The sequence below is a fragment of the Apodemus sylvaticus genome, chromosome 7, assembly GCF_947179515.1.
Source record: "Apodemus sylvaticus chromosome 7, mApoSyl1.1, whole genome shotgun sequence".
NCBI lineage: Eukaryota > Metazoa > Chordata > Mammalia > Rodentia > Muridae > Apodemus > Apodemus sylvaticus.
In genome coordinates, this window is record NC_067478.1 from 22860968 (window position 1) to 22875188 (window position 14221).

At 34.5% G+C, this 14221-nt stretch overlaps 1 protein-coding gene across 4 annotated transcripts in view; it reads right to left on the bottom strand.

Annotated features, from left to right (window-relative positions):
* The window catches only part of Stag1 (stromal antigen 1), a 757688-nt gene that overhangs the window by 59815 nt on the left and 683652 nt on the right, over positions 1–14221 (bottom strand). For all 4 annotated transcript variants that reach the window (XM_052187537.1, XM_052187535.1, XM_052187534.1 and 1 more), the window contains 6 exons: positions 14026–14129; positions 7350–7442; positions 7166–7255; positions 6838–7041; positions 5000–5070; positions 3274–3361 (listed from right to left, as the gene is read on the bottom strand). In XM_052187537.1, the coding sequence (XP_052043497.1) occupies positions 3274–3361; positions 5000–5070; positions 6838–7041; positions 7166–7255; positions 7350–7442; positions 14026–14129 (650 nt within the window). The remainder of the gene's footprint in view (positions 1–3273; positions 3362–4999; positions 5071–6837; positions 7042–7165; positions 7256–7349; positions 7443–14025; positions 14130–14221) is intronic.

Here is a 14221-nt window from a genome sequence, read left to right on the forward strand (position 1 = left end):
ATTTATTTTGGGTGTGCACATGCCATGGCATCCACGTGGAGGTCAGAGGGCAATCTGCAGAGTCAGTTTTCTCCCTCCTCTAGAACCTAGGAATCAAACTTAGGCTGTCAGGCTGCTGCGTGAGCTATCTACCTTGCTTATAAAGCCAATACCAATGAGAAATAGGCACAAAGCAAAAAAGGAATAACTTTAAATATATTTTGCTTTTAGTTTATAAAAATATTGTATGAGGAGATTAAAATGATTTAGAACATCTGCTTTCTTTACAGTAAATACTAGCTGTTTTATAGAACAAACTTATTTTAAAATACTTCTTATATTTTAAGAATTTGTGTGTACAGATGGCTTAAGTATATCCTGTTTACTAGAAGTACTCAAAAAGTATTAAATGCACATAGAACCTTGTTTGAAAAGAGCACAGGAGCTTACAAATCTGTAAAGAAACAAAATCAGTATCAATAATGATGATATATAACATAATAGTATATGGATAATAAATAAAATAAAAAATATTTTGAAATTAGAAAAGATGAGTAATGTTCCTTAGAGAGTAATGTTCTTCCATATGTTAGGGTGTCAAACAAATACAAAATGAGAATTAAAAAGTGATTATTTTAGAAACTGTTTTATGATGAACGCAGATTCAGATGAGATTATACAAATGATATAAAATTATGTCAATCTTCACCAAGAAACAGCATTATTTATATACTTTTAAGGAACTTTTTGAAAGCCTATGAATTAGAAAGTACAATGTAACTACATAGGGAAAATTTTATAGATTCTATTTCAACCAAGTGATCTAATATCACTAATAGTGAACAAATTGAGACAATGTTTCTGTTTGTTCTTCTTCCTTTTCCGTTAGCATATATAGTAATGGTACAAAATACTTTGTTCATATTCAGTACCAATGTGCCTCCTGACATAATACACCGAGGACAGACTATCACCTAATATTCATTCTTGCAAGAATGTGTAATCCATTTCGAAATATACCACATCCAGATAAAATTTAGAATAGTTTAACACACAACTAGCTGGTATTTTCCAGAATATCAGTGTCGTAAAACCAAAAGGCTTCTTATTAATAGTTACAAGAAAGTTAGACCATTTAATACTAGGTTATTTTAGTTTGGGAGTAATTGATGCAAATGATGCTTAAATTAATTTTACATATACATATTAATTGATGTAGTTAATATAGAATGTAGAGTGTAAAAGTGTTAAAAAATAGAAATGAAGACAATAAAAGGATTTTTTTATAAGGAAATCTTTATAATATGACTTAAAAATAATTAGAATAAAAAAATTAGAATAGGTAAATTTAAATTTTTTGATCATCCACTTATCCTAAAGCTGTGACATCATACTTTTAAACTTCATACATCTGTTTTTTTTTTTTTAATTCAATGTATTTTTTATTTACATTTCAAATGATTTCCCCTTTTCTGGTCCCCCACTCCCTGAAAGTCACATAAGCCCCCTGGATAAAGACTCAGAGTATGAGTCCAAGAGAAGTCAAGGTACATACAACGTAAGTATGCTCTTATTAAAAAAAGTTAATAGAAAAAAAAAATAAAAAGGGCCGGGTGTGGTGGTGCACGCCTGTAATCCCAGCACTTGGGAGGCTGAGGCAGGTGGATTTCTGAGTTGGAGGCCAGCCTGGTCTATAGAATGAGTTCCAGGACAGGCAGGACCACATAGAGAAACCCTGTCTCGAAAAACCAAAAGTTAATAGAAGGAAAAAGAACACCTATACAATGGTAAGAGCAGAAAACAGGATTATGAAGACTGTCATACGAGCAATGGCTAAGACACTAATAATGGTCTTGTGGACTAAAAATAAATGTTGACAGGTTTATAATCTCATTAAACAGAAATGTGTTAGTTTTATTCTTTCCTTGAAGAAAAAAAAAAGAAAACAACAAAAGAATACCTTTACTAATTTTGTAAGAAACAGCTTGAAAACATGAGTGAGTCACATTTAGGTCACTGTAAAGTGAGATGAAGACAGAATAGAAAACCGAAGTATATTAATAAATGAAGTAAACAATGTGGTTAAACACTTAGTCACGTGCCAAAATAACGTAAACACATTAACTTTATTCTGTAGTGGAAGAAAAATCTTGAGTTCAGCTTTAATAAGTGGAAGAAGAAAATAGCTTCAAACTTCATTTTTCTGTTCATTCATAAAGAAATGTTCAAATGTGATACATTTTACCCAGATTTTATCCTCTTTTCACAAATCGAAGTACCTACTTAGGAACACTGTGTTTATTAAAAGTGGGATCAGGAACATTTAAATAATTTTTTATTTTCACATTTTGCAGTTTTAGGAATCTAATCCAAGGCATTGTACCCAGTAGGTAAGTGCTCTGCCACTAATTATACACCTCAATTATGTCAGACAACTGAAATAATCAATTATACCACTAATAAAATATTGCTTTTTAAAAATTTTTGTCTTGGTTGAGGTTTATTCTTTATTTTATACATTAGCAACATTTAGTGATCGAGTCTTGAACTCACGGACTAACTGATACCCTGCACCCTTCTAAATTGTCCCAGACATAGATGACATGCCTGTGTTTTGTGGATTTTAATATAAAATTATCATTCGATTCTACCTCTTGAAATTCTAATCACCTTAATAATAATAAAGCATTATGTAAACTTCCCTCTCAAATAGGAATGAATCAGATAATCCCTAAGCATTACCAATAAACATAAGGTTATGTCTCATGAGTATCTGTAATATACTAAGTAAGTCTTCTATTTCTCACATAGAATTAAGATAATTACTTAAGTCTCAGATTAGGCAAAAAAAAAAACAAAACAAAACAAAAAAAAACTTGTCCTTTTCACTCAAACTTGAATGTGAATACAAGAAGTACTAATACCTACTACAGACATTTTAACAATGGTTTTTAACTACAAAATTAAGCCATGTTAAATAAAGGTCTGGTGCCATCAGTATTTACAACCTGGTATAGTCAGAAATGTATTATAGTAATTAATAGTTTTTCCAGCAATGTTTACCTTGACATTAATTTCTAAGATATACTGTTACAGAACTAGTTTATCTTTTCTTACTTTAAAGCATTTCAATATAAGACATACCTAACAGTTATAATCACTAGGACAATAACTGTCAAAGAAGCTAGCTGCATTACAGTTATCAGTTATTTTCTGCAACAGGCTTTGGAAAATCTTTGATTCCTGAGTACTTTAGCTTCCTAAATCACAGAAAGAACCTTAAAAATTCCCTACCTGTTCTGGCATAGCTCCATGTTCAATTCCAGTCTTCAATAGTCTGTAGCAATTACCGAATAGATCCCATTTAGTGAGATCATGAGCACTAAAATAAACAAAAGTTTTAGTTTTAATCTAGAATAAAGGACAATTTAAATTTGAGCTCAATTTTAGTAAGCAGAAAAACAAAGAAAAATTTCATTTACTTGTAGAACTGAAAAAGACCCATAAAGGAACGTTCAAATGTGAAAGAGAAACAAAGAATGAAACAAGAGCTGATGTTAGAGACATTAAATAAATCACTAGTTGTATATTTAATGATAGGTTTCCACTAAGATGTTTTCAACAACATCTTTACTGCAACTTTACTGTGTTTAAAAGTATATTTTAAAATAACTCTTTAACAATTTAAAATAATTACATGTATGTATTTGAAAGAAAAATCTGCTGTCATCAAATGGACAGAATTATAATACTAGAGGATAGATAGAAACATATGGGAAAACATATGGAAAAATCCATGGTGCAGCCATTTCTTTGGCTTTCAGACTTCCGAAGGAAATCTTTGTTAGGACTCACTATATAGTGCAGAATGGTCAGTACATCCTCCTGCCTTGAGGCTACCTGGCCAGGCTTTGAAGGCAGAAATTTGAACTACACTATGACTATGTCAATTTTTTAAAAATATTACTTATTTATTTTTATTTATATGAGTACACTGAATCTGTCTTCAGACACACACCGGAAGAATGCATCAGATCCCATTACAGATGGTTGTGAGCCACCATGTGGTTGCTGGGAATTGAACTCAGGACCTCTGGAAGAGCAGTTGGTGCTCTTAAACACTGAGCCATCTCTCCAGCCTGACTATGTCAATTTTTATCATGAATGACAAGCTATGTTTTAAAATAAGAGCTTAGTTTCAGAAGTGGTTCCAATAAGTTTAATTATATGAAAAAATTAGATTTTTTTTATTTTCTCCTTCCTTCCTTCCTTCCTTCCGCTCATGTAGAGATAAGATCTCACTACACAGCTCTGTTGCACAAGGTGGCCTCCATCTCTTGAGCTGAGCCCATTCTTTTCCCTTAAAGGCAGGTAGAAATAGTGGTGGTCATTACCACACTCAACTGAAACCCTACCTTTTAGAAACTCCTTTGAAATGTAATTTGTTAAGAGCTACAAACAAACTTCTGACAACACAATTCTCTTTTTCTTGCTTTGTGGAGAATATACCACTCATTTTAGGGATATGTGGACTATAGTTTGAAAGCACATTTTATCTGAACCTTTTGTTTCCTTAATCAAACCCAACTTTTCTATCTGGTAAAACAAGTAATAATCTACAAGTCCAGAGGAATAACTTGTATGACTTTCCCAAAATGTTTTCTCAATCTTCCTATCAATCTTATTTCTTACTTAGCAAGATTGTTAATACCATCAATTGAAAATTACTTATAAAATTCTAGATTATTAAATAAGTCCACTTATTTTGTTAAATAATATGGATTGATTAAAGTAATTACAGTATACCTGGTACTTAAGTATTAGTTTTCAGTAAATTAATAATAAATCTCATGCTACCAGTAATTGAACATAATAAAATTCAGAGAAAATTGGAATGAACAAAATTTGTTATACTTTGATATTAAGAAATACATCATTTTTGTAAGAAGTCAAATATTCAGTCTATTCATTGGCCAATATACTACTTGCTAAATTTATGTAAATATTAAATATGACATACTTGTGAAAAGAAGTTAAACGCTTTAAGGTAGAAAGAACATTGTAGATATCATCATCATCAGCTTCTTCACCCTATGGATATAAAAATGAAAAATGATTTTATTTTCATAGCAACTCAAATTTATATTAAAGCCTATTAATGCTTAACTGCCTAAAATCTATTACAAAAGATTATATTCACTACAGATAAAAACAAATAAAAAGTTATAACTGCCATATTTATACATAATCAACTTCTGCTGCTTAAATAATATAATAGCCTTGACATTATACACTTTTGTAATACACTTTTGTAAATTCCCTGAAATCACAAATCTATGTGAGAGTATTTTAAAGTATTTTAAAGTTCTAGCTAGTGTACTCTATCTCTCAGTACTAAGGACTGAGTACTGGGCGTTCCTCAGGAGCACACACATCAGTTACTACTTGAGCTAGTCTTATCCTGAAAAAGGTTTAAAGATTATTTAACATTTTACTGATCAATTACTTCTATAGCTTTCGAAAAAGTATGGGGACCAAAGTGTGGATTCTTCAGTCCTAGTTAGAAGGGGATTGCAAAATAATGGTAGGGTGGTAAGGTAGGAGTGGGTGGGCGGGTTGGGGGAGAGGGGAAGGGATGAGGTTTGCAGAGGAAAAACCACAAAGGGGGATAACATTTGAAATGAAAATAAAAAAAAATATGTCCTTATTACATGCCAGGGAATTCTCTGGGTATTCCCAGAGGAGTAGTATTGCAGGGTCCTCTGGAAGTGTCATGCCCAGTTTTCTGAGGAACAGCCAGACTGATTTCCAGAGTGGTTGTAGCAACTTGCATTCCCACCAGCAGTGGAGGAGTGTTCCTCTTTCTTCACATCCTCACCAACGCCTACTGTCTCCTGAGTTTTTAATCTTAGCCATTCTAACTCGTGTAAGGTGAAATATCAGGACTGCTGTCTCCTGAGTTTTTAATCTTAGTCAATCTAACTGGTGTAAGCTGAATTCTCGGGGTTGTTTTGATTTGCATTTCCCTAATGACTAATGATGTTGAACATTTTTTAAGGTGCTTCTCAGCCATTCAAAGTTCTTCATGTAAAAATTCTTTGTTTAGCTCTGTACCCCATTTTTTAATAGGGTTATTTGGCTCTCTGGCATCTAACTTCTTGAGTTCTTTATATATATTGGATATTAGCCCTCTGTCGGATGTAGGGTTGGTGAAGATCCTTTCCCAATTTGTTGGTTGCCATTTTGTCCGCTCGACAGTGTCCTTTGCCTTACAGAAACTTTGTAATTTTATGAGGTCCCATAAAATAGCCAATAAAAAAATAAATAAAATTATACTTAATACCAAAAAATTGTCATGTTGGAAAAAAAATCACAAAATTCTTTTAAAAAATCAGTTATATAGATGTCTAAATATAGAGCATCAAAACATAAACTACAGGAATTTCAGATTGCCTTATAGACAAAAAAGTAAGAGCATGATATAGAAAACCACTCCAAAAATGAGAAAAATTACCAATTTGCCAAGAGTGCTGCTTCCTTGAACAAGTTTATCAACTGAATTTGCATGTTCTATTCACTAGCACATTATAATAAATCAGTAATTTAAAAATGTAAATGGATCCTAGATATCAAAATGTGAAAAAAAATAAATGGTGAGCTTTTCTTGAAAGAGGAAAAGCGTAGCATGAAAAGTAAACTACAAAAGGCTGATCTTTATTAGCACTGTTTCAGTGGAACTGCTAATTCTGAAACTGGTAGAGACTTTCAGATCTTTAAATAAATGGGACTCATACACTCAGCTATACTGAACAATTATTAACCAAAGTTAATACATGCACCATCAACATTATAACATACCTCTTGCAACAGGTCTTCTACAGAATGATTGAATCGATCTACAAATTCATCAATCAGCTGGCTCCGAGCAATATCAACTCGATTCTGAATAGTATACTCTTCACTGCATAAAATGCTGTAGGTTTTACTGCAGGCTTCTAGGACATCTGATTCTACATGTTTCTCTACAACAAACTTAATTTGTTTTAATAAAGCATCCAGGTGCTGAAGAGGAAAAAAAGAAAAACTGTGATATTTAGATTAATATATGAAAATTAAAAATCATCATTCATTGACATTAGATGACAATGAAAACGACCTGAAATAGAAGAATTTCAGAGTGTCTTACCTTTTCCATCCGACCTGTGCTATAGATTTCTAGATCAAAATACTGTGGAATTTGCAGCAAATTTGCTACCTTCTCTGCATCTGCAGAATACTAGAGGAAGCAGGAAAAAAAAAGGTAATTACATTAATAGTGCACAAAAGCAAACTAAGGGACATATTATCACAAAACTGAAAATGTTACATACCTTTGATAGTAACATAGGAAGTGTAATGATAAAATGTTCAGTTAATTTGTTTCTATCATCAATTTGAGTTTTCCTTTCTTTGGCTGTTAGCACCTAGAAATAAGTTAAAATGGTAAAAGAGTGTTATTTGGCAATTTAGAAATTGAAAATGTTAATATAAAAAGATGAAACATTGACAGATGACATAACTGAGAAATCTTAGAGGAATATAAAAGACTTTAAGATGATTTTGACTTCCTAATTATAAAAATTTCTTAGTTCATCAATTTAAAAATAGAATTAAAAATTGTTAGGATATACTTAAGTCAGAGAACAATGAATGTTCAGTTGTGTTTCTCTCTCTCACTCACTCACTTACATAAGGAGGTCAACCAGTCCCTCCCGGCTTCCGGTTTGTTTATTTATTTATTTATTTATTTATTTATTTATTGGATGGGGGGCATTGTGAGCTCTGGTCTGTTTATCTATGCATCTGTTATTGTATCTTTATTGTGTGTGTGTGCGTGTGTGTGTATATGTTTTTCGAGACAGGGTTTCTCTTTGTAGCCCTGGCTGTCCTGGGAGTCACTCTATAGACTAGGCTAGCCTTGAACTCAGAAATCTGCCTGACTCTGCCTTACGAGTGCTGGGATTAAAGGCGTGTGCCACCACTGTCTGTTGTATTTCTTATCTTTGTCTAGTACAAATGCCTACAAGAAGTAATAACCTATTATTAACTTCCAAAAAATTTAGTGCTAAGATTCTGATCCTACCAGCCACTAGTAAGGAACCATAGTTTCCTAGAGAAATAAATGGTTGGTTATTGTGTAAGAACAGAATTGAGCCGGGTGGTAGTGGTGCATGCCTGTAATCACAGCACTCTGGGAGGCAGAGGTAGATGAATTTCTGAGTTCGAGGCCAGCCTGGTCTACAGAGTGAGTTCCAGAACAGCCAGGGCTACACAGAGAAACCCTGTCTCGAAAAAAACCAAATCAAAACACAACAACAAAACAAAATAAAACAAAAAACAGAATTGAACCTGAGTTCAAAATAACTCTCTTATGGTCCCCATTCCCTGCTAATGAGGGAATAAGACTAGGGTATTAAAAATAAAGCAGTATCTGCCTTAGTGTTAAATTATTTTCTTCAGGAAAGATCAGCAGCCATGTCATAACACTCAAACATCCCTAACAGGGTAAGGTTGCAGAACAGAGAAGTGCTGATGCCTTACCAAGTATCAGTAAATATTTGGCATCCAAATGTGAAAGTTAGTCTGGACAGGATTTATGTAATCACAGTTAAGCCTAATGGTAAAATGTGGTCAACCCAAAGAGGTGTTAAGCCAAACAGCAAATAAGCAATTAACAAATTTCAGAATCACACAATGTGTGAAATAACAAAGGCTTAAAGTAGTAAGCTTTAAAATTTTGTAATTATTTGTTATATTTGTGTAGTTTATTCTGAAAGAAAGGAAGTGCTTTTAAAAAAATGGTAACATGGCTAGAAATTATTGTTTTTTTTATTCGTTATATTTTTTATTTACATTTCAAATGATTTCCCCTTTTCTAGCCCCCCACTCCCCGAAAGTCCCATAAGCCCCCTTTTCTCCCCCTGTCCTCCCATCCACCCCTTCCCACTTCCCCATTCTGGTTTTGCCCTATACTTCTTCACTGAGTCTTTCTAGAACAAGGGGCCACTCCTCCTTTCTTCTTGTACCTCATTTGATGTATGGATTATGTTTGGGGTATTCCAGTTTTCTAGGTTAATATCCACTTATTAGTAAGTGCATACCATGAGTCACCTTTTGAGTCTGGGTTACCTCACTTAGTATGATGTTCTCTAGCTCCATCCATTTGCCTAATAATTTCATGAATTCATTGTTTCTAATGGCTGAATAGTACTCCATTGTGTAGATATACCACATTTTTTGCATCCACTCTTCTGTTGAGGGATACCTGGGTTCTTTCCAGCATCTGGCAATTATAAATAGGGCTGCTATGAACATAGTAGTGCATGTATCCTTATTACATGGTGGGGAATCCTCTGGGTATATGCCCAGGAGTGGTATAGCAGGATCTTCTGGAAGTGAGGTGCCCAGTTTTTGGAGGAACCGCCAGACTGATTTCCAGAGTGGTTGTACCAATTTGCAACCCCACCAGCAGTGGAGGAGTGTTCCTCTTTCTCCACATCCTCTCCAACACCTGCTGTCTCCTGAATTTTTAATCTTAGCCATTCTGACTGGTGTAAGGTGAAATCTCAGGGTTGTTTTGATTTGCATTTCCCTAATGACTAATGAAGTTGAGCATTTTTTAAGATGCTTCTCCACCATCCGAAGTTCTTCAGGTGAGAATTCCCTGTTTAACTCTGTACCCCACTTTTTAATAGGGTTGTTTGGTTTTCTGGAGTCTAACTTCTTAAGTTCTTTATATATATTGGATATTAGCCCTCTATCTGATGTAGGATTGGTGAAGATCTTTTCCCAATTTGTTGGTTGCCGATTTGTCCTTTTGATGGTGTCCTTTGCCGTACAGAAACTTTGTAATTTTATGAGGTCCCATTTGTCAATTCTTGATCTTAGAGCATACGCTAATGGTGTTCTGTTCAGAAATTTTCTCCCTGTACCAATGTCCTCAAGGGTCTTCCCCAGTTTCTTTTCTATTAGCTTCAGAGTGTCTGGCTTTATGTGGAGGTCCTTGATCCATTTGGATTTGAGCTTAGTACAAGGCGATAAAGATGGATCAATTCGCATTCTTCTGCATGCTGACCTCCAGTTGAACCAGCACCATTTGTTGAAAAGGCTATCTTTTTTCCATTGGATGCTTTCAGCCCCTTTGTCGAGGATCAAGTGGCCATAGGTGTGTGGGTTCATTTCTGGATCTTCAATCTTGTTCCATTGATCTGCCTGCCTGTCACTGTACCAATACCATGCAGTTTTTAACACTATTGCTCTGTAGTATTGCTTGAGGTCAGGGATACTGATTCCCCCAGAATTTCTTTTGTTGCTGAGAATAGTTTTAGCTATCCTGGGTTTTTTGTTATTCCAGATGAATTTGTTAATTGCTTTTTCTAACTCTGTGAAGAATTGAGTTGGGATTTTGATGGGTATTGCATTGAATTTGTATATTGCTTTTGGCAAAATGGCCATTTTAACTATATTGATTCTGGCGATCCATGAGCATGGGAGGTTTTCCCATTTTTTGAGGTCTTCTTCCATTTCCTTCTTCAGAGTCTTGAAGTTCTTGTCGTAAAGATCTTTCACATGTTTGGTAAGAGTCACCCCAAGATACTTTATACTGTTTGTGGCTATTGTGAAGGGGGTCATTTCCCTAATTTCTTTCTCAGCCTGCTTATCCTTTGAGTATAGGAAGGCCACTGATTTGCTTGAGTTGATTTTATAACCTGCCACTTTGCTGAAGTTGTTTATCAGCTGTAGGAGTTCTCTAGTGGAGTTTATTGGGTCACTTAGGTAGACTATCATGTCATCTGCAAATAATCATAGTTTGACTTCTTCCTTTCCAATTTGTATCCCTTTGACCTCCTTATGTTGTTGAATTGCCGGAGCTAGTATCTCAAGTACAATATTGAAAAGATAAGGAGAGAGGGGGCAGCCCTGTCTAGTCCCTGATTTTAGTGGGATTGCTTCAAGTTTCTCTCCATTTAGTTTGATGCTGGCTACCGGTTTGCTGTATATTGCTTTTACTATGTTTAGGTATGGGCCTTGAATTCCCGTTCTTTCCAAGACTTTAAGCATGAAAGGATGCTGAATTTTGTCAAATGCTTTTTCAGCATCCAATGAAATGACCATGTGGTTTTGTTCTTTGAGTTTGTTTATGTAGTGGATTGCATTGATGGATTTCTGTATATTGAACCAACCCTGCATTCCCGGGATAAAGCCTACTTGATCATGGTGGATGATCGTTTTGATGTGTTCTTGGATTCGGTTGGCAAGAATTTTATTGAGTATTTTTGCATCGATGTTCATAAGGGAAATTGGTTTGAAGTTCTCTTTCTTTGTTGGATCTTTGTGTGGCTTTGGTATCAGCGTAATTGTGGCTTCGTAGAAGGAATTGGGTAGTGTTCCTTCTGTTTCTAAAAAGACATAGACTAACAGACTGGATAAGGAAACAGGACCCTACAATTTGCTGTATACAGGAGACTCACCTCAGTGTCAAAGATAAAAGCTACCTTAGAGTAAAAGGCTGGAAGACAATCTTACAAGCCAATGGTCACAGGAAATGAGCAGGAGTAGCCATTCTAATATCAGATAAAATTGACTTTCAACCTAAAGTCATCAAAAGAGACACAGAAGGACACTTCTTGCTGGTCAAAGGAAAAATCCACCAAGAAGAACTTTCAATTCTGAACATCTATACGCCAAATGCAAAGGCACCCTCATTCGTAAAAGAAACTTTACTAAAGCTCAAAGCACACATTGCACCTAACACAATAATTGTGAGGGACTTTAACACTCCACTTTCCTCAATGGACCGATCGGGAAAACAGAAACTAAACAGAGACACATTAAAACTAATTGAAGCTTTGGACCAATTGGATTTGACTGATATCTATAGAACATTTCACCCTAAAGCAAAAGAATATACCTTTTTCTCAGCACCTCATGGTACCTTCTCCAAAATCGACCATATAATTGGACACAAGGCAGACCTCAACAAATATAAGATGATTGAACTAATCCCATGCCTCCTATCAGATCACTATGGTGTAAGAGTGATTTTCAATAGCAACAAAAACAACAGAAAGCCCACATACACATGGAGGCTGAATAATACTCTACTCAATGACACCTTGACCAAAGAAGAAATAAAGAAAGAAATCAGAGACTTTTTAGAATTTAATGAAAATCAAGGCACAACATACCCAAATCTTTGGGACACAATGAAAGCAGTGCTAAGAGGTAAACTCATAGCCCTGAGTGCCTCCAAAAAGAAAATGGAGAGAGCATACACTAGCAGCTTAATGACACACCTGAAAATCCTGGAACAAAAAGAAGCCAATTCACCCAGGAGGAGTGAGTAGAAGGCAGGAAATCATCAAACTCAGGGCTGAAATCAATCAATTGGAAACAAAGCGAACCGTACAAAGAATTAACGAATCCAGGAGCTGGTTCTTTGAGAAAATCAACAAGATAGATAAACCCTTAGTCAGACTGACCAAAGGGCACAGAGAAAGTATCCAAATTAACAAACTTAGAAATGAAAAGGGAGATATAACAATGGAAACTGAGGAAATCCAAAAAATCATCAGATCCTACTACAAGAGCCTGTACTCAACACAACTGGAGAATCTGGAGGAAATGGACAATTTCCTTGACAGATACCAAATACCAAAATTAAATCAGGACCAAATAGAAATTATTGTTAAAGGAAATTATTTGTTAAAGTTGGAGGCAATACTATAATTGAAAATTTCACAATCACTAAAAAGCTGATGACTAATCAGCATGCTATTATTCTAGCTATTTATTAGTATAAATACAAATTTTTCATTATATAACTTTAAAACAAATCATATAGTTTCATACTTGATAATTAAGAATATGCCTTTTAACAGATGACTTAAGACAATAAATTATTTCTAACAACATTAAGCAATAATACTTTAGTATCATTTTAAATGCAGTTCATACTTTCCTTAAAGACTGTTATTTTATAATTTGTTAAAATAAGAATCCAAATGATTACATTTGTCTGATATGGTCAAATGTCCTATTACTCCCAAATAGTCCACTTATACAATCTAAAGTTGGCTAATCAAACTTCTGAAGTCTCACTTAACATGGTTCTTTATCTGTATATTTTCTTGTTTAAAAAAAGTTTCTATTTATGTATATGTGTACATATGTTTCTTCTCAGCCTTTTGGCTAAGATCACGTGTATGTGTACACATGTTTGTATGTAGTCAGTACCATGAATGAAATCATACAAACCGCTAACAAAGATTGAGAGGAAGGGGAGTTATGGCTGTGTTTTACACACCTGGAGTAGGATGCTATAGAAAAACTCTTGTTGGTTTTACCTGTAACTTTATCTATTTTTAAATTTAAGGCATGATATGGTCCTGGATGGTCTCAAAGGCTCATTTTAGTATCCAGAGTGAGGGACAGGATTACAAGCATGTTTCTCCATGCCCAGCAACTTCACCAGGTGTTTAGATTTACACTTACTATTGTACAAAGGATTTTCTTATGTTCTTCACATCAAGAGAAAAACTCCTCCATTGGTATATACAAAGCTCATTGCTTGCTACATGTATCATCATATAAGAAAACTTTATATACACAAAGATTATACAGAGAGACAGAGCCTTTACAGCTTACCTCTTGAGTTCTTACATGCTTTAAAAAAATTATTATTCGCAAGGCACGATGAAAGAGCACTTGGTGCTTTAAACATCTGAGTGATCTCTGGCACCCCTTACCCCCACTGCCCCATGCACGATATGATTTAAACTATAGTGTTAAATTCTATTGTAGAAGCAGACACAGATCCTAGTAGAATACGAGGGACATACATTTTTTCTAGAACTTAAGTCAAGTAGATGAAGCACCATGGCATATATGTATTATTTGTAAAAAATACTACTTTTAGGGATACAAACACCAGTAAAGTATCAAAATTATGTAGAGTTAATGACATCAGTAAGTTTGCTATAGACTTTTTGCTAATTGAAAACTTACTCTCTTGCCGGTACCCCTTCCCACTGGAGGATGGGCCTCAGCTGCTTGACGAATGGTACAGACCATTAGCTCTATGAGAGCACTCTCCTGACGGTCAGACATTGCTGAAATGATCAAAATGTATGAGTAGTTTAACAATCATATCCTAAAAATAAGACAATGATTTATTAAAAACTGCAAATGTACTACTTATTAT